The sequence below is a fragment of the Propithecus coquereli genome, unplaced genomic scaffold, assembly GCF_000956105.1.
Source record: "Propithecus coquereli isolate 6110/MARCELLA unplaced genomic scaffold, Pcoq_1.0 Scaffold179, whole genome shotgun sequence".
Taxonomy (NCBI): Eukaryota; Metazoa; Chordata; class Mammalia; order Primates; family Indriidae; genus Propithecus; species Propithecus coquereli.
The window spans coordinates 3544894-3563638 of record NW_012142634.1 but is presented as its reverse complement, the minus strand read 5'-3'; the positions used below and the strand labels follow the sequence as shown (position 1 = coordinate 3563638).

Here is an 18745-nt window from a genome sequence, read left to right as displayed (position 1 = left end):
CAGATTTTTGTTTTATGGTGCCAATTTGCTCATTTCTTGCAATTATTAGGGTCCAGAGATTTTCCACTTGGTTTAAAAATCAACTGGGGATGAAGGGAAACTCACATTATTGGACCTAAGCTGGCTCCAGAAATAGATCTTGCTTTGCAAGGGGAGAGTCATGAACCTGTGGTAATTCATCAGGGTGGCTGGACAGAAGAATCAGGGATTCTTTTTCAGTGTCTCCAGGCAAGCAGATGTCCTGTTCACAGGACACACCTGGCGTCACCTCCCACACTGGCTCCTTTTATTGTGATGCTTCGCTTGTCACTCTCATTGACAACAGCCAAGTGTGCATCTCAAGGGCCAGAAATAGGGTGGGGCAGAGGCAGCCATCATCTGTCATCTTCTTCCTAGTTTAAAGCATCTTTGCTTTTCACAGCCAGATCAACATATAAATATGTATAACCAGCTGCTTCCATCCACAAAAACCTACTACAGGCTCTGGAAACAAGGGGCATATGCTGGTCCCACGGAGCACTGTGCCTGCCTCCCTTCCATCAGTAGTAAAAGTGTGTGTGTGTGTGTGTATGTGTGTGTGTGTGTGTGTGTGTGCATATGCTGGTCCCACGGAGCACTGTGCCTGCCTCCCTTCCATCAGTAGTAAAGGTGTGTGTGTGTGTGTGTGTTTCAAACTCCAGAGAGCAAATGAACCAGTTGGATCCCTAGGACTGGCAGACTCAGTATTCTTTCACCCCACCAGCTTGGGAGTTTTCTACTCATTCTGTTGTTGGTCATGTTAGCAAGACATGAATACATTTATGCCATCTTGGAATCACCATCTTCCAAAATGTTCAATGCCCTGTCCATATACTCATATGTCTCAGTTTTGGTTCCAGCTAGGACTGTGTTTAAAAGGGAGGGACAAACACTCACTTGGAATGAACGTCATCTAACTCGTTTCACACCAGGATAAAAGGTTGTGTACCCCACCCCCCACCCCCACCCCCACAATGTCTCAACTGCATGTTTTGTTGGATGGCTAGAGTTGGAAAGCATGGCAGCCTTCCCATTCCCTTTTTTGCCAGTCGAACTTGAATCTGTGCCTTGATAGTTCAGAGCCCTAGGATCTCAGAGCAGAATGGCTTATGGGTTGCTCCCCAACCCCTTAGCTCACTGGAGGAGACGACAGACAAAGTATGCTATCATATTAATTCAGCTAGGCTTGGTAGGGTCTAAGTCGTACTTGGGTAATTATCGGAAAAGCAGAAGTGCAAAGGGACCAGTGATTCTTACAGCTCAGACATGTCTCCTGGGCCAGAGGGAGTCACCTCAGAAGTCCTGTGTCAAAGGACATTATGTTGGTTCAATAACTGTGTAAATATCCATGAGAAAGTGACAAGCATAAGGTTTCATATGAAATTAGAGCCTCATTGTGTCACCTAGAAAAGTAAGGGCACACAGCGAGGCTTTAAAAATATTATCCAAAGGCACAACAGTGTGTGTCAAGGAAGACTGGCTGCTGCCAGGTGCCCGTGGGATCTAGGCTGTTGCAGTCAGCCTTTGAAAATGCCTTGGAATCCCTCCCTGTTTTCAAAGAAGGGGCTTCAACATTTTGGAGGGGTCCCAGCGTGGGGCCTGGCTCTGCGTGGGAGAGAACGCATTTTACCTACTTTCCAAAGAATGAGTCAAAGTCCGTGGTTCGAAGCTGGCCAACTTAGGGCTCCTGAGGCGAAGAGCTCAGGTGACGGCCCAGGATCTCACCGGGAACCACCTGCCCGAGGCCTTGACAGTGGAGGGTTTCCAGGGCCCCTTCCCTTCTCCATGCCCTGAAGGTGCCCAGAGGTACAGGTGGTATTGGCTGCTGAGCCTATGACTCATCTGTCTTAAAGTCTCCAAGTCATTTTGTTATGGGGACACAAAAAATTTCTGCTCAGCCTCTACCCTATGTTCATTGACTTTTTTTTTGTCTGTTTCTTTCCCTGAGAGATGCCAATTTGGCAACACCCAGGGCTGCCTCTCCTCTCAGTCAAATCTTGGAGACTTTCATCCATAACCCTCCAAAGCCCCAGGGCAGTTCTTTTGTGCTTCCCACACTTAGCGTAATTAGGCGGATAGACTTGCTAAGCCATCTGATTTTAATAAAGTCCATTATTCCTGCTGCAGGAGCCCAGGATGGGGCCAGTACCAATGGGAGCCAGCTCTCTAGCCTGCCTCCCTAATCAGGATACCTCTTGGGAGAATGCAAATGAATAGAAGGAACAGAGCGAAGTGGATGAGGATGGAAATTAAGAAGCTGTTGCGCTTGCTAGGATGGTGGCCAAATGGGGCCGCTTTGGAACACCATGTAAATCACTTAATACCCTTCCGTCACAGCATCTAGAGCAGGGCTGGGCAGTGCAGTTTCTCACATATTCTTACTTTAAGCAGAATGCTTCATATACGTTGGTGCTGCTTTGCTGTTTGAGTGCTAATTGTTTTTCAGAAGTGTTTCAGTGCACACACCACTCACCCTTGCATTTCCGTACTTTTGCTTCATTTTTATACCTGGGATAAACCTGGTTTAATATTCACTTTAAAAAAGAAAAAAAAACAGTAACTTTATTTAATCTGGTTTCTGAAAAAATTCTACTTGGGTTTAAGTTTGTGTTCATAACTGAGATCCCTTTGGAGAAGGCATATTATTTCAGAGATAATTTGGAAAAGCTACGGGTTGTTCGTTGTTTTGTCCTCTAGCCATAATTACCTTGAACCTACAATTTAGGGTCCTGCTTTATTCACTTAATTGTGTCTTAAGTATTGTCCATGCTGCTATATGATCACAGTAGTTTTCATGGTTGCATTATAGGGCATTGAATGGAAATGCCACAGTTTGCTAATCTATGCCTCTGTGCTGCTCGCTTTCAGTTTTTCCATAATTATAAATAACTGAGCAGAACATCTAGATTTCCCTCATATTTTGTATTATTTCCTTAAGGTAGACTCTTTGAGATTTCTGTTAGAGACGATGGATGCGTTTTAGACTAGGGCTTCTCAGACTGCAGTGTGCACACAGATCACTTTGTGGAATGCAGACTCTAATTCAGTAGGTCCAGGCTGGGCCCGAGAATCTGCATTTGTAACCGATTCCGCGTGTTGCACGGGCTGCAGCTCGGGCTTTGTGCAGTCTCTTAAGGTTGCTGATGTACTGGCATCTAGGGTATTTATAAGACCTGTTTTACCAAGTCAGTGTGTGGGCTGGTTACCTAGGAGCTCAGCCCCCTGGGGAGCATGTTCTAATCAAGAGGAAAGTTTTGATTCAACTGGTGTCCAGAGAAAGTGGGAGCTTTAGCATCTGCCTTCAACAAAAGCCTCTAAGCTCAGTCGTGGCTGCCATTAGAGTCACTTGGGAAGTTCACACACACACACATACACACACATATGTGCACACACGTGTGTACATGTACACACGTGCCAGGTCCCACTCCAGACACTGTAGAATGACTGTCAGTGAGACCTGGCTACCAGTATTGTTTAAAGTTTCCCAGGTATTAAAGGTGACTCCCCGAGTAGCCAGAGTTGAGGACCATTGCTCTAAGCCCACAGAAAACCCACCTTAAATCTCACTGAGTTCCAAATGTGCACGCTCTGTTGCCTGGGCTAGAGTGCTGTAGCATCAGCCTACCTGACAGCAATCTTAAATTCCTGGGCTCAAGCAATCCTCCTGCCTCAGCCTCCCAAGTGGTTGGGACTACAGGCATGTGCCACCATGCCCGGCTAATTTTTTCTATGTACGTTTTAGTTGTTCGGCTAATTTCTTTCTATTTTTAATAAAGATGGGGTCTCGCTCTTGCTCAGGCTGGTCTCGAACTCCTGAGCTCAAGTGATCCCCCCACCTCGGCCTCCCAGAGTGCTGGGATTACAGGCGTGAGCCACCACGCCCGGCCCCAACTGTGTTTTAAAGCTGATTGGGTAAAACATTTGGGGATTATATATGCTATACCCACCTTCCATACTTTAGACAATGGATTTAGCACAGCCAGGAGTTTTCTTTGCAATTCCAAAGAAACAGTCACCATCATTTCTGTGAGAAAACAAGGTGTTTGCCATCCCTCGTGCCTCCGTCAGACCCACTCCTCCACCTTAGTCGCTGGTCCCATCTCAGCAAGCGGCATCATTGTACTTCTGTCTCCCAAGCCCAGAATCTGGGGCTCATCCTAGCCCTGTTTACTTTCCCACGCCCTTCAAATATAAGCAGTTCTCACAATCTTTTATTCTACATGCACTTTTAGTCTTATAGAATGTAACACATGTGTAAATATTACCTATGAGCACGGTCATGTCCCTCAGCTAGACAGCGAGCCTCTTGGTGCCAGAGATAGTATCCGATGCATCTTTATTCCCCGTGTTAGGGTGTGAAGTCTGTATGTGGGTGAGAAGGAATTTTCAGATAGAGTTTAGGATAGAAAGAAGCACAAAGTTTATTTACTCGCTCTCCGAGGAGATAGAGAGGTCACAGTGCCGGAAAATAGAGAGGCGCCGCCCTGAGGCCAAATGGCTCTGACTATTAGGACAGGTGGGGGTGGGGGGTTTGTGACCGTAGCCCCATTAGCAGAAGACAGCCGAGAAACTGCTGTGTTGGCTCCTTCTGTTTTTCACATGGTGAACTGATAACAGAAATTACTTTCTTCTTTCCTCTCCATGGTGGGAGGCATCTGGTACTGTCTCTTCTTGAGGAAGCGTGGGGAGTTTGCACTCCTACTGTCTGCTCAGGAACTTCTTTAAGGCTATTTAAACAATATTCAGAAAAACCTTTTTACAGGCAGTGAATTTTTGATGACAGTCTGTCAGATAGTCTATTGTTTTTTCCCCCTCCTGGAAACTCTTTTCCCTTTTGGAATATGAATCGACCCGTTCTGGTGAATGTTAATGAAGATTTGCACCTTTTTTTGTTTGTTCAGTTTCTTTTAATTGCTAGGTAAATACCTCTGTAAAAGAGATATTTGTGTGACTAACCTCAGGGACACAGTTCATGTTATTCTAAGGGGCTGTCAGTTAGAAATTTATTTTTCTTCTTAGCTTGTTAGCAAGAGCGTTCTTTCACCCCACACCTGGCATGCTGCCTGTCTAGCACAAAGTAGATCCCATTCAATCATTGTTGAATGAGTGAAATAGAAGAGGTTTTGCTCACGTGCGAGTCTGGAAGATCATTCTCATCGTTCAAAGGTTCGTACCAGCATGGTTCTAGCAGGAGCACAGATTGCCTCGATGGTGTCTGGTGCCAACCTGGGCTTGGCCTCGGGGGTGTGCGGGATGGTAGACAGGACACCCAGGACACCCTGAGTCCCTGCCACTCACCACCTGCTAGAGTAACACCTGCTGTTTCTCTTTGGCAGTTGCCTTTTCGGGCCTTGGCTTCACGACGTTCTACTTGGCGGGCAAGCTGCACTGCTTCACCGAGAGTGGGCGGGGGAAGAGCTGGCGGCTCTGCGCCGCCATCCTGCCCTTGTACTGCGCCATGATGATCGCTCTGTCCCGCATGTGCGACTACAAGCATCACTGGCAAGGTGAGTCCCTGCCCAGGCCTCGAGGTGGTCCACCCCTCTCGACCAGGGACACACATAGGAATGTGCTGATAGGGGCAGGGGTGGTGGGGAGCAAGTTCCGATCGTCAGAAACCAGAGTAGGTGAGCTCTGGCCTTCATGCTGCCCTTCCTGGAGATAGAAGTGGAGCTCTTCCTCCCTCACGTTTCAGGAGACTTTGCTTGAGTCCTGCCAGGTGTCAGGCCCTTGGGCTTAGTGTCACCCTTGGCCTCAGACCCAAATGTGATTTTCCGGCTGGATCACTTCCCTCCTTCCTCAGACTTGATGCCACGCAGCTTTTGGCTCCTTTCACATATCAAATCCAGGCTACAGGGACATATTTCTCACCACGGATGCTCTTCCAAAAGGTGTGTCCAGCCACAGATTGATTACAGCAACATTCCGAGCTGCAGCTGCAAGAATAAGGCGAGGCTTACCTACACGTATCACTCCTGGGATGTTTGTTAAAAATCAAAATAACACAAAACAAGGGAGGAACTGGTTCCTGGAATATAAGTGAACCATGCCATGTCCCTCTGCAGATAAACCGCAGCTCACAGTCTGCCTGAAAGACAGCCACTACCTGCAGCAGCAAGCAGGGAATAGAGACAGGTGATGCCCACAGGACCTGTGGCCTCCGGGAACAGCAGGGTCTAGGGCAGGGTTTCCCGAGGGCAATCTTCAGATCACCTTGATCAGGACACCCGGAGCTAGGAATTGGACTCCCTGGGGGTGGTTCTGGGGCGGTAGCCAGGAATCTTCAAGACCAACAAGGAAGCCTGCCATTGCTGGTGAAGTCCCAGGAGTGCTGGTGAAGAGCTTCACTGTGTGCATCAACTTTAAATAAGCAAAGCAAATTAAATGTGCCTAGATCTAGCTGCCCTGGGCGAGTGCCTTTCCGCTGTCATTTGTGACCCAGACCCCCTCTTCCTGTCCTCTTGTCACAGTCCCCTCCTGCCTCTTTCTGTCTTTGCAGCCAGCTGCCTCGTGGGACCGCCCTCTTCTTGCCTCTTCCAGGGGTTTGTACAGTGGTGGCGAGGTGAGGCTGGAGGTGAGGGGTGCTCCTCGCTCTGCCCCATCTTCCCTGGGGCCTCTTGCTCCCCACAGCACTGCCCCGCCCCCGCCCTGCCCTCTCCTGGAGTTCCTGCTCTATGTCCTGTGCCCCAGCAGGGCTTTGGACTGGAGGGTGAGGGTGCAGGGGAGATGCTGATGCAGGGTTTGGACAGGGGGGTGCAGGAAGCACTGAGTGCTGACCAAGGTCTGAGGCCTTTCTGGTGGGGGCTGGGCCTGAGCCCTCCCTTGCTCTGTTTTTACCAATGGCTTGGATGGAGTTCTGGATAATATGAAGCCACATCCTGAGAGGGAAGGACTGAGAGAGTCGCTGAGCCCACAGCAGCAAGGGCATGTGTAGTGCACCCAGGGAAATGGGACCATTTTCTTATAGAATCACCGTTGCCCATACGGTTAGGACGTTTCCCCATGAGGAATGTTATGCTCCAAACAGCCTTTGATGGCCGGATTCTCATTTGTGCCCTGTGAGCCACAGTTTCTTCTCTGAGCACGGGAACAATGATCCCCCGATGTTTCCCAGAACTGTTTCATAGATTGAATGAAATAAAGGCTCTAATGTACTTTGTGAATGGAAATGTCCTACACAAATGCAGATTGGTATCGTTGTTGCTTACTGTGTCCTTTTAAAGGAAGGATGTGTTGTGTTTCCCAAACAACTGATTGGAGGCAGACATATTTTTGAAACAGGATCTGTAAGCTATGAATGCTGGGTTTTCACTTTTATTCAGCCACTTTGGATTTGGGGAATGATGGAGGGTTTCAGAATTGAATAAACGTTTCCTTTATCTTGGAAGCTGGTAAGAGCCTTTTCATAGTGATCTTGTACTGCAAACCTAAGACGTGAGGTTGGCCTCTCTTAAGCACTTGCTGGCCCCAACCTGCTGTGTCACTCATTCCCTAGCGGTGGCTGTGTAATGTGGCCATGGAGAAAGAATGCAGAACCACAGCTCTTGGCTTGAGGGGATGGTGGATTCAAGATGCAGCTGGTGGTGTGCTCACGGCCTGCTGGCAAGTGAAGCTGCAGAACCATCCTACCAGGCACAGAAAGGAAGTTGAGCAGCGTAGGGAGAATGTTAATGCTCTGTGGGCTGATAGGAAAGAAAAGCAAGAGAATGTATGTTCAGTGGTGTTTAGAGCCATATTTGGAGATCAAACTAAAGCCGTGTCATGGTAGACTTCTGCAGCCAAAAGCGAGTGTGCATCAGCTGGTCCAGGTCATTGGGATGGCCCAAGTACCAGTTCAGCTCTGCCATTCTCTGTCCAGCCAGGAGAGGAGTAGGCCTTCCCTTGGATCCTCTAATGGGCTCTGAGTCGGGCTCAGTCTACCTGAGTACCCCTTCATGAGGCCATCACTGTCTGCACCAGTTGTGCTCAACTAGGTGGGTAAAGAGGTTGTCTGTACCTCCCAGGGGGTATTTAGCAATGTCTGGAGACTGTCTTTTTGGTTGTCACAACTTGCGGGGCACGGGGGTGGATGCCACTTGCATCTACCAGGCAGAGAGCGAGAGGCCAGGGACGCAGCTGAACATCCTACGACGCACAAGGCCGCCCCTGCGCCACAAGGAGTTATCCAGCCCCAGTGTCAATGCTGCCAAGGCGGAGAATCCCTGTTCTGCGTCATACCTCGGCTCTATCTTTCTTTCCCTTGTTATGTGGTTAAGAAGCAGCAACGTTCTGGGGAGTGGGAAATTTTATTAAGGAATCATGGAGGCTGCAAAGGTTTCCGGCTTGGATGAGGGATGGACCGCGAGGTCTTCAGCTGTGTAGGTGGATGTTGGAGGCAGGACGCCTGATTAAGATAAATAACTTGTTTTTCTTTTGTGAACTGAGCCGCCCAGGACCGCGGGTGGGGGCCGTGGTCCATCGTGATGGGAATTCACACGCAAGCCCAGAGGCATCAGCAAAACTCAAGTCCCTCTCATTACAGTGTGTTATGAGGTTTTATGACTCCATTTCAACTTTGATAGAAGCAACTGTGCCCAGTGTGGAAATACATCCCGTTACTCAATTACACATTCATAACCCGTAAATAGCCCGCAGTCTCCAGTGGCTCACTGTCCACGATCATGGTCCTTTTCTGTTACTGACACCCTTGGCCTTTTCTGCCTCCCCAGCCCACTCCAAATCCTCAAGTCTGCTGTTTGATTAAATGAGGAAAATATAGAGCCACAGGCCGTGGCATAGGGAGGGACACCGGAAACACTGAACAGAACTTCCCCACGAAATACCAGCCGGATCGATACTAAAGCTCTATGTGGCTGATGTTCCCATGTCGCTGTGACACGCTGGCTTTCAGGTCAGCTGGAAGCTGGGGCATTTCACAGGTGATACTAACTGCAAAGATCAGTGCCTCACAAAGAGGCACATTTTTGTGATTAACCATGTGTTTTAGGCGCTAAAACTTGTGGAATTCCCATGCTAGAGAAAAAAACAGAGTGTGTCACGAAACTAACTTCTACCTCTGTGCATACTCCTGTGCGTTTCTGGTGTCTGGTCAGTGGAGAGTCGTGGCTGGGAGTGGCAGGAACGTGCTGTTTGCTGCGTCTCTGGACATAACAACAGGCTCCCTCTGTCCCTCACATGCCTGCATCTGGATTCGTGCCCTCCTCGTGTGACTTCAGATTTGGGGGTGACCTGTTAGCCAACACTGGTTTCTCTAATTGAGGGTCGTTTTAAGCAGCCTTGGGCGCCTGGGTAGTGTTTCGTTTTAAGAAAGAGCATCTCCGTCTGGATGTAATCTAGAAACACAGGTCTCGAGGAAAGAAATGGGCATCTGTTCCCACCCGTGCCGAGGCTGGAAAGCGTCCCTGTCCGTCAGCCACACACCCCGTCTGACTGGGCTGGAATGTTCAGGATGGCTGTCATTGCCCGAGGGGCCGTGACAGGCCTGTGATTTGAAATGAACTTACATGTATAATAGTTACCAGACTGCAGGAGATTATCCACGCTGCACGTGCTGGTGTTTTGGGGGCTGGACTTTTGCATGTGCCACAAAAGATTCGAGTCTCAGAATCGCCAGGCAGAGGCCGTTCCCTCTGGAGAAACCCTTTCTTCAAAGCCTGACAAGATTTGACAGTGCCCAGCTCTGTCTCGAGTTCTTCTCCCCCCCATCTCTGTGTCTCTCTCCCTCTCTCTCTCTCTCTCTTTCTCTCTCTCTCTCTCTCTCTCTTTCTCTCTCTCTCTCTCTCTCTCTCACACACACACACACACACACACACACACACAAACACACACACGGCTGAGGGACACACACTATTAACCAGACCTCCCTTGGGCTATCAGAAGCAATCTCTAGATTTTCTAAATGAAGCAACTTAGGAGCCCTTGGAATTATATTATTGTTCGTGCCAAAACCCCACCAGCCTCGGGTAGAATAAAAATGCAGATTCTCCCTTGATATCGTGGATCCCATGTGAACTGATCTCACCTCGCTTTCCCTCCGCAGTCGGATGCTCTGTGTGGCAGGGCAGGTGGTCACGTTCATCATCAGCTGCCAAACTCTGCTCTGTCTGGGAACCTCTGAGCCTTGACTGCCCATATGGGTCCACCCACCTCTGTGTTGGTGCCCAGGAGGGCGTGAGCAGCTTGCAGCCCCCAAGTCACCCTCCATCCGCCCTCCCCACCTTGGCCCAGCGATCATCCTCCATGGCTCGGATTATTGCAGAAGCCTCTGAACCAGTCTTCCTCCCTCTTCCTTTATTCCTCACACTTTTAGAGCTGTGAGTGAGCACATCAGTTGCTCTTGCAAAAATCCTCCAGTAGTTCCCCATTTCTCTTAGCATCAAAGCCCGCATCCTGCAGTGGCCCACCACATCTGGTCCCTGAGTGCCTCTTTGATGTTAGTTGCAAGCTACTTGTCCTCCTTTGTTCATGCTACCCCAACGCATGGACTTCTTGCTGCTCTTTGAACAGGCCAGGCTCATCCTACCTCAGGGCCTTTGCACGAGCTCCTCCTTGTGCCTGGAATGCTCTTCTCCAAGGGTGGGCATGGCTTGTCCTCTCCCCCTCCTAATCTTGGTTTAGGTGTCACCTTCTTGGTCTTCCCCCTACCTACTCATTTGCTGCCTTCTAACAAACTAAGTAATTTATTACCATTGATTACTGTCTGTCCCCACCCACTAGAGCAGGGGTCTGTAAACTTTCTAAAGGATCAGATAGTAAATATCTGAGGCTTTATGTGGCCATGTGATCTCTGTTGCAACTACTCAGTGTGCCTGTAATACCTGAAAGCAGCTAGAGCGGTTTGTAAATGAATAGGTTCACAGAGTTTGCTTGCCCCCGCACTAGACTATACTCTCCATGTAGGCAGAGATTTTGGTTTCTTTTGTTGGCATGGCACATAGTAGGTAATTGTGTTAGTTTCCTAAGGCTGCCATAGCAAAGTACCAAAAACTAGGTGGCTCAGAACAATAGAAACATATTGTCTCACAGTTCTGGGGGCTGGAAGTTTGAAACCAACTCTCCCTCCGAAACCTGTAAGGGAAGGAGCCTTCCTTTTCTTCCAGCTTCTCGTAGCCCCAGATGCTCCTTGGCTTGTGGCAGCATCATTCCGGTCTCTGCCCCCATCTCCCCACGGCGTTGTCCTGTGTGTTCATATCATCTTCCCTCTATGGGTGTCAGTCTCTGTGTCCAAATTTCTCCTTTTTGTGAGGGCGTCAGTCATATTGGATGTGGGCCCACCCTGATCACCTCATTTTAATTTGATTACTTGTGTAAAACCCTGTTTTCAAATAAGGTCACATTCTGAGGTCCTAGGGATTAGGACTTCACCATGTCTTTTGAAAGAACACAATTCAACTCATAACAGTGCTTCATAAATAGGCGCTGAATGCATGAATGATTTTGACTAAACCATGTTTCTTTCTTACTAAGTATCCTTTTTCTTTACACTAATCTTACTATAATTAACCTTATTCTCTGCAAGTTCTTTCCTTTTAAAATTAAACCAAAAAAACCACACTTTAACTAGTCATTCATTCATGTCCCTTGTGCCTGTGTGCTAAGAGACATGAATGCTGGAGGCGCGGTATTGAGTAAAACAGACATGGCCGTTGCCCTTCCAGAATACAGTGTGCCAGGAAGGTTATGCATCTTTCTGCTGTGTAAGTTCCTTCATAGAAATCCAAAGCCACTAAAACAGGAGGCTTCAATAGTAGTGGAATCACTGGAAAGGATAAAAAGAACAAAAAAAATCTTGGAGTTGTTGAGTTTGCCAGAGCTGATTTCTGCCCTAGTATCTGGGGTCATGGAGCCCAAGGGATATAAGGTCCCAGGTCAAGCCAGCTGGGTGAACTTGGAGGTTGCTATGGTGACAGTGAGGGATGCTTTCCTCTAGGGGATTTCGTAGCACCTCCTCGGAAGCCTTTCTGCTTATTTGTGCCAGAGCAGATGAGCACAACCCGGTACCTTGGTATGCAAGACCTCCTGAGGCCCTTTCCTGTCCTTTGACCTATGAAATTGTGCCCATTTCATAGGTAAGGATTCAACCCGGGTTGCCTGGGTCAGAGTCACTCTTTCCACTTCCAAGGGAGCTCATCTGCTGTTGGTCCCTCCCTTTTTTTTTTTTTTAAAGAAAGAACAGGTTTCTTTACAATTTTCAACTATAAAATTTTCACTTTAAAGTGTACAACTCCATAGTTTTTATATATTCGGAGTTGGGCAACCACGATCACTATGTAATTCCAGAACATTTTCATCCCCCCAAAGGAAACCCGTATCTGTTAGCAGTCGCTCCTCATTCCCCCTCCCCCAGGCCCTGGCAACCACTGATCTGCTTTCTGTCCCTGTGGGTTCTCCTATTCTGGACATTGCACACAAATGGAACCATACCATACAGGTGGCCCTTTGTGGCTGGTGGTGTTGATTCTTTAGCGCATCTTGTAGACGTTGTTCAGCTCATGTCAGGTCACCAAACATTTGCTGAATAGAAAGTCTGCTGAGCTCTGGGAAATGAATATGTATGAGGCAGTGCAAGGCCCTAGACATCGCCATCTAGTGGGGATGCTAGGCTTGGGCATGGGATACAACACCAGTGGCAGGTGTGAGGCCACAAGGTGCACAGGTGGTAGCCCAGAGAGGGACTGGGCCCTGATCCATGCCGAGGGTTCCACAGAGTCCCAGAGGGATGTGGAAAACATTCTGCCCTGGCCCACACCAGATGACTGGTCAGTGTATGTCCTGCCATCTTACAGAGACACCACCCCTCTCTTAAAAGATGGGCCTCCCTTCAGTTTCTCAGCTTTGCTGAGCCCCTTCCTTCCTTGGCACCTTTGCACAGACCTTTCTCTCTGCCTGGGAGACTGCGGCGCCCTCCTCGCTTCCACCCTCCACTTCCCCTGGTCACGTCTGGCCCATCCTTCAGGTCTAGCCTGAGGGTCATGTCAGCAAACCCTGGTCCAGGCTAGCCCAGGTCCCTCTGCTGGGCAACCTCACAGACCCCTGCATTTCTCCCTGTGGTGCTCATCACGGCTGCAGCTCACCAGTAAAGCTGTCATTGTGGGGTGTCTGTCCCGCCCCTTAGAACTGTAACCTCTGGGATGGTAGGGGCTTGTCTCATGCCCTGGGCCTGGCCAACATGCCAGATACCTGATACACATGGAAGTCACACGTGTTAAATGAATGACATCATTGCTAAGTATTCCAGGGACACTGAGATCCATTTATTTCCCTTTTAAGACCACCAGTTGTATGCTGCCATATTTGGGGCAAAGTCAATTTCAAGTGGATTTTTCCCCAGCAAAGGCCTATTTGTCCCCTGCCTGCTTTTTTGTTAACAGGATCTGAATGTGATTTTATCACAAGAGCAATAGCCCACTTGAGGCAATTGGTGACAAGCTCCTTCATGCAGTAAGTTATTTTGGGGATCTCGGTCACCACCTTGGTGATATACAAAGCCCTGAAATGACTTTGCTGAGAAGGTGGCTTGGGTAGACTTTTCACTGCGCTTGTTACTTCTGATCACTCCCGTGATATCACTTCGCACTCATTCCCTTAAATGAGAAGACAGAATTGGCAGCAGTCACTATTTCCATGCATGCTACCACATCAGTGAGGCTGGGAAATGCAGGGAGAATGGTTTGATGTCTTTTGGTCCATGACCCACCTAAAGAAGTACCGTGTTACAGAAAATAGGGTGTTGAGTGGTATTATTTGTAAGTTTTGCTCTTTGGTCTGTCCAATAGTCAATGGCTGAAACGCAGACGTTGTGGATCATTTTAGATGCTAATAAAAATAACACCGCATGGGGCTGTTTCCTTGGGTGAGAGGAAAAACAAAACAATAGTGCAACTCTAAGACCTTGAACTAGAAAAGACCCTGGCACGTTTTATAGGCTGGTGGCCACAGGCTAAGTGAAGAGATTCTTCATTTGAGCAACTTCACTTAATCATGTTAATTATTCATTGCGGCCCCATTCCAGAACTCATGGTACACGTTGCTTTACAATTTCTTGAGTGACAAATGTTTTTTAAGTTCATTAAAACTTTATTTAAAATGCTATGGACATATGGCCGTGCTAAAGAGGTGAGAACTGTAGGCTGCTGAGTTGCTGTATGAGAAGGAAGGGGATGGAGAGAGCCCCCAGCAGTCCTGGAGTGGGATATGAGAGGAACAGTATATGAATAGGAGTGATGGATATTGTGTTCAGGTCTTATTTTGACATGCTGTACGATAGAATCTTTAGAAGTAATAAATTACTGAATTATCATTACATCTCAGCAGGTGAATGTTGACAACTACATTTGAGACACAGGGAAACTGAGGCTCAGAAAGATGAAGTGACTTGCCCTGGGGATAGGGGTGACGATGCAGTGTCTTAGCCTGAGGATTCTTCAGCACTTGTGGTTCCGGGGTGAGGGGTGAGGGCAGCTGCTGGTTACCTTACCATGGCCCCAGGCACGTGTGCACGTCCAGTTCTGGTCTTGTGAGTGGGTCAGGATGGGTCTGCTGCCTGAAGACCGTGGCATCCTGGTTTCACTGCTGTCTCTAAACCATCCTCTCCTCCACTCCGACCGGGGTGGATGCTCACCAGTCTGAGCAGACATTAATACGTATTCCTCACCTTCCTTCCAGGTGGTGGCCGTGCAGTCACACACGTCCATCAGTGATTTAGATTTGTGCTCCCTTGGAGAAGGAGCAGTGACTACTATTCAGTGTCTCCCTTTGACCAGTTAGAATGACCTTTGTTTCTAAGTGATGTTTTATCCCAACCATGGAAATGGCCTATTTTCTAGATGTGCCTTGGCAGGGTTTCCAAATATTCTCAACACATGGCTTCAGTAGGGTGATGCAAGGAATCAAATCCCTGAAACACTCCTACCGGAAGGCTTCCCACTTACCGTGCACTTGTTGAATGCTCCTGTGTTTCTGATGAGGCAAAGGACAGGACTGGGGTAGGGGGGGAAACAGTTCCCCCAAGGACACACAGGACGGCAACTGAATCTAGCCCTGAGTTACTGTGCATCCATTTCCTTCAACAGACTTAATTCTGCTGTGAGCAAGGCATTGGTCGAGGTGTTGAGGGAATCCACAGCCAGCCCTCATAGTTTTGAGTCTAGCATTAAACCTGAACCAGTTGCTTTGTCATTATCTGCCACTCTGATTGCACAGGGAGTGGGAGAGCCCTATCAAAGTGTATATCTGGGAGACTTGGTCTAATCTTGTTCAGTTGAGCTCTGAAATATAATAGAAGTTGATTGGGAAAGGGTTGAGGAAAAGGGATTCCCAGGAATGCAAGATCGGAACTGACATGCGGAGCTCCAAAAGGGGAAGAAGCAGGTGTATTTGAGGAATAGAAAGGAAGACCGTGCTTTGGTGGAATGAGGAGGGGGAGATGGTCGAGATGGCTGGGATGGCCGGCAGGGCCAAGAATGCAGCCTTGAATGACACAGGCGCTTGGTTGTTCTCCAAGAGCAGTGGGAAGGATTCAACCAAGCAGGACAGTGGCCTAATCTATTAATATTTGCCCTTGAAAGAGCGTCACTAGCTGCTGTGTCCAGATTCCAGACGGCAGAGTCTGCACGCACTCAAGATTCATGCTGCCATCACAGAAATGTCCACAATAAAGGAGCTTTGCTTTTATTTATACTTTCTTACCAGTTTTGCTATTGTAGATCAATAACATTACATGCACTAAATTACTACATTTATTTAAAAGAACCGAAAGCTATTTATTATAGAACTTTTTATGTTTTACTACTAGAAATGCTGAAGGTAGATCCAATCCTGTAAAAGATATTGAAATACAAAAATTTTGTCCCCGTCCTCACAAATTATTCTGGTAGATCTAGATTGAGCCTGGATAGCAAGAATCACAAACCAACTGACAAGCATGACGCACCTGTCTAAACACTGAGCAGTTTGTTTTCTTGAAGGATACATTTCCTTGACAGCCACTCACAATTTCACCTACAGGAGACACAGGAGAATTAGCTTGTGATTAAACCGAAGTGTCTACACAGTGCGTTGCTTATTGGGAAGTGTTGGGAAACTCACCACCCTGAGCACCGATCGCTGAGGCAAACCCTTGCGCCTCACCTGCACCCAGGCAGACACACCCTTCACCCCATGGGCCTGCTGCGCTCTGAAGGCTGGAACCTCAGAGCGTCATGTGGTTGTGAAGCCTGGAATGAGCCAGCACAGCACCGTGGACCATCACAGCTACGGGATCAGGACACCAGGGTTCAAGCCCAATTCTTCTGGGGAAAATTGGGCTGATGTGACCTGCCCGTAGGAAGTTTGTGCGATTCGACAAGATGATAAATGTGAAAGCAGAAACCCCACAATGGAGAATGGCATGCAGCACCCGGAACAGTTCCAAATTTCTTTTGTTAGAGGAGGACCTTTTTGGCAAGCATAATCCATAGACACGGTTTAAAGTGCACACACATACACACTGAGGGCTGTTGGGTGGGCTGCTTTCATGGGGTCTCTATTGGGCACCAGCTGAACGCGCTCTTTGGCAAGGGTTGCCCCCGGGTGGCAGACCTGTCTCCCCTGCAGACACACCCTCCTGCCTCATCTGCCCCCTTCTTGCACCCCAGCTGGTGAGAGCTGTAGCTCATTGGAGGGACTGGGCCTCTCCCGCCAGAGGTCTGCTGAGTTTGCCAGCACAGGCATATTGTAAAATGCTTTATTCACTTCGTGACTCAGAAGGTTTATTTCATTCGTGAGGAACCACTTTACCGCGAGGCGGAGACCAGCATGCCCGCTGGCTTTCTGCGGCGCACCAGCTATATTGCAGGACTCTGGACGGAACTTGCTAAAGAGAAATTATGGCCCCGAGGATATTTAGATCCTGTAGAGATGGCTTGAATTCTTCCAGAATTTAGAATTGATTTTAAAAATCAGGAATACAAATCCAAGTTGATGCGATGCTCAGATGTGAGTTAAAGAAATAAAGGGAAGAGAGAATCAAGTACTCATTTTTTTAATGTTTAAATGCTAGACATGACGACAGTTTGCAGAAGCTACCAGGATTTATACCTCCAGCATTGTTTCTGTTTTTTTTAGTCTTTCAGGGGTTTTGTAAGCAAACAAGTTCCTGGAACAGGTGGGAAAAGTGCTTTCTGGGAAACGTAACTGGCCACATTTGAATGACTAGTAACCGTGTCTCCCGTTCTGCTGTTTCCTGCCTAGATTCCTTTGTGGGCGGAGTCATTGGCCTCATTTTTGCATACATCTGCTACAGACAGCACTACCCGCCGCTGGCCAACACAGCTTGCCATAAACCGTACGTCAGTCTGCGAGTCCCGACCTCGCTGAAGAAAGAGGAGAGGCCCACTGCCGACAGCGCGCCCAGCTTACCTCTGGAGGGGATCACCGAAGGCCCCGTATGACTAGTGTCCTGGGAGGACGGACGCTGAGCCCCAGGCACGCTCTTCCACCCTGATTCTGACATCGTAACACGATAGAAAAGGTTTTCCGTAGTGTGTTTATCATCAGTTGTTTCTCAAAGTTATCCTTCTTCTGCTTCCATTTCGCCCCGGTATTCCTGCTACTTTCAACGTCTACTTTCAACATTCTTGCATCTGCAAGGGAAGGACACCAGGAACATTCTCTGAGAGACGTGTGGAAGGAGGCTGCAAGGGTGGGGTTGGGCAGCTCAGCCGATTCCTCTATGTGCAATGTCTGCTGTAGTAGCCACCTTCCTGTGTTTTCATGGTTGTAAAACATAATAAAACCTCCCACCTGAAGGCTTGGTGTTGGCCGCCGAGTGCAGCAAACGTCATTCAGAGATGCAGGGAGTTTCACAGCTGAGGGCCAAAGCCAGCTCTGTCTGTAGGTCATTCCAGGTGCTGAGCTTGGAAGACAGGCTGAGAAGCTTTCTGAGCCATCAGCTTCTCATAGCATTTGTCTCTGAAATGGATGTGAAACTCAGAGCTACTAGCCTTACCAGTTCCAGGGCTTTTTGAATCTAGAAGCAAATGAGATGAACGACTTCATGCATAGACCACCACCAAATGCAAGGAGCATAAAGATGCGTGAGTGTGTGTGTGGGGGAGGTCACTGCAGTGTCTGGGGGCTTTGGGCACAACAGCCTTCCAACCTTCCAGTCTAGGTTTGTGAGCCAGTTTGGTAGCTCAGCCTCTTACAGTGAATTGTTTTGGGAGGAGGGCCTTACTTGGCCCCTCTGCAGGAAGTGGTGTGACTAATCCCACAGATCAGGAAATTCATGCCTTGCCTTGAGTCCGTCTCAAGGGAAAGGCCAGGTGGCCACTGGAGCTAAGAAGCGGCTTCAGGGTAAGAGTTGTTCCCCTTCAGGATCCAGGTTTTGCAGAGCTCTGCTCTAAGAGTTCAAGTGGCAGTGTGCTCCTGTCTAGCAGGAAATGTTTCTGTGTGATGGGGCTCTTGTAGAAAGTACAAGAACAGAATCAGAAATGCACGATGTCTCTACTCAGCTCTTTGCACTGTTGAATGCAGCCAGTTGATACTAACATGTTCCAGTCTGAGTTCATAGCACGCTGCTCCTTGGCCAGCTTGTTTTCTTCAGAGCAGTGACATTCCCTTCATCCAGTTCTGATCGGATGCACCACGTGGTCCTGTAGATTCCTGGGCCTGGGTGCTGCGAGGTAATGCGTCTTTGACGTCCAAAGAATGTCACGTTCAGCAGTTAGCATAACAGACTGCATTTTGA

At 48.4% G+C, this 18745-nt stretch overlaps 1 protein-coding gene across 1 annotated transcript in view; it reads left to right on the top strand.

The window, feature by feature from the left end:
* PPAPDC1A (phosphatidic acid phosphatase type 2 domain containing 1A) overlaps window positions 1-17811 on the top strand; it is a 118010-nt gene extending 100199 nt beyond the window's left edge. The window contains exons 6-7 of the mRNA XM_012642399.1: window positions 5355-5525; window positions 17248-17811. Coding sequence (XP_012497853.1) covers window positions 5355-5525; window positions 17248-17447 — 371 coding nt within the window. The 3' untranslated portion in view covers window positions 17448-17811. The remainder of the gene's footprint in view (window positions 1-5354; window positions 5526-17247) is intronic.
* Window positions 17812-18745: the final 934 nt, after the last annotated feature.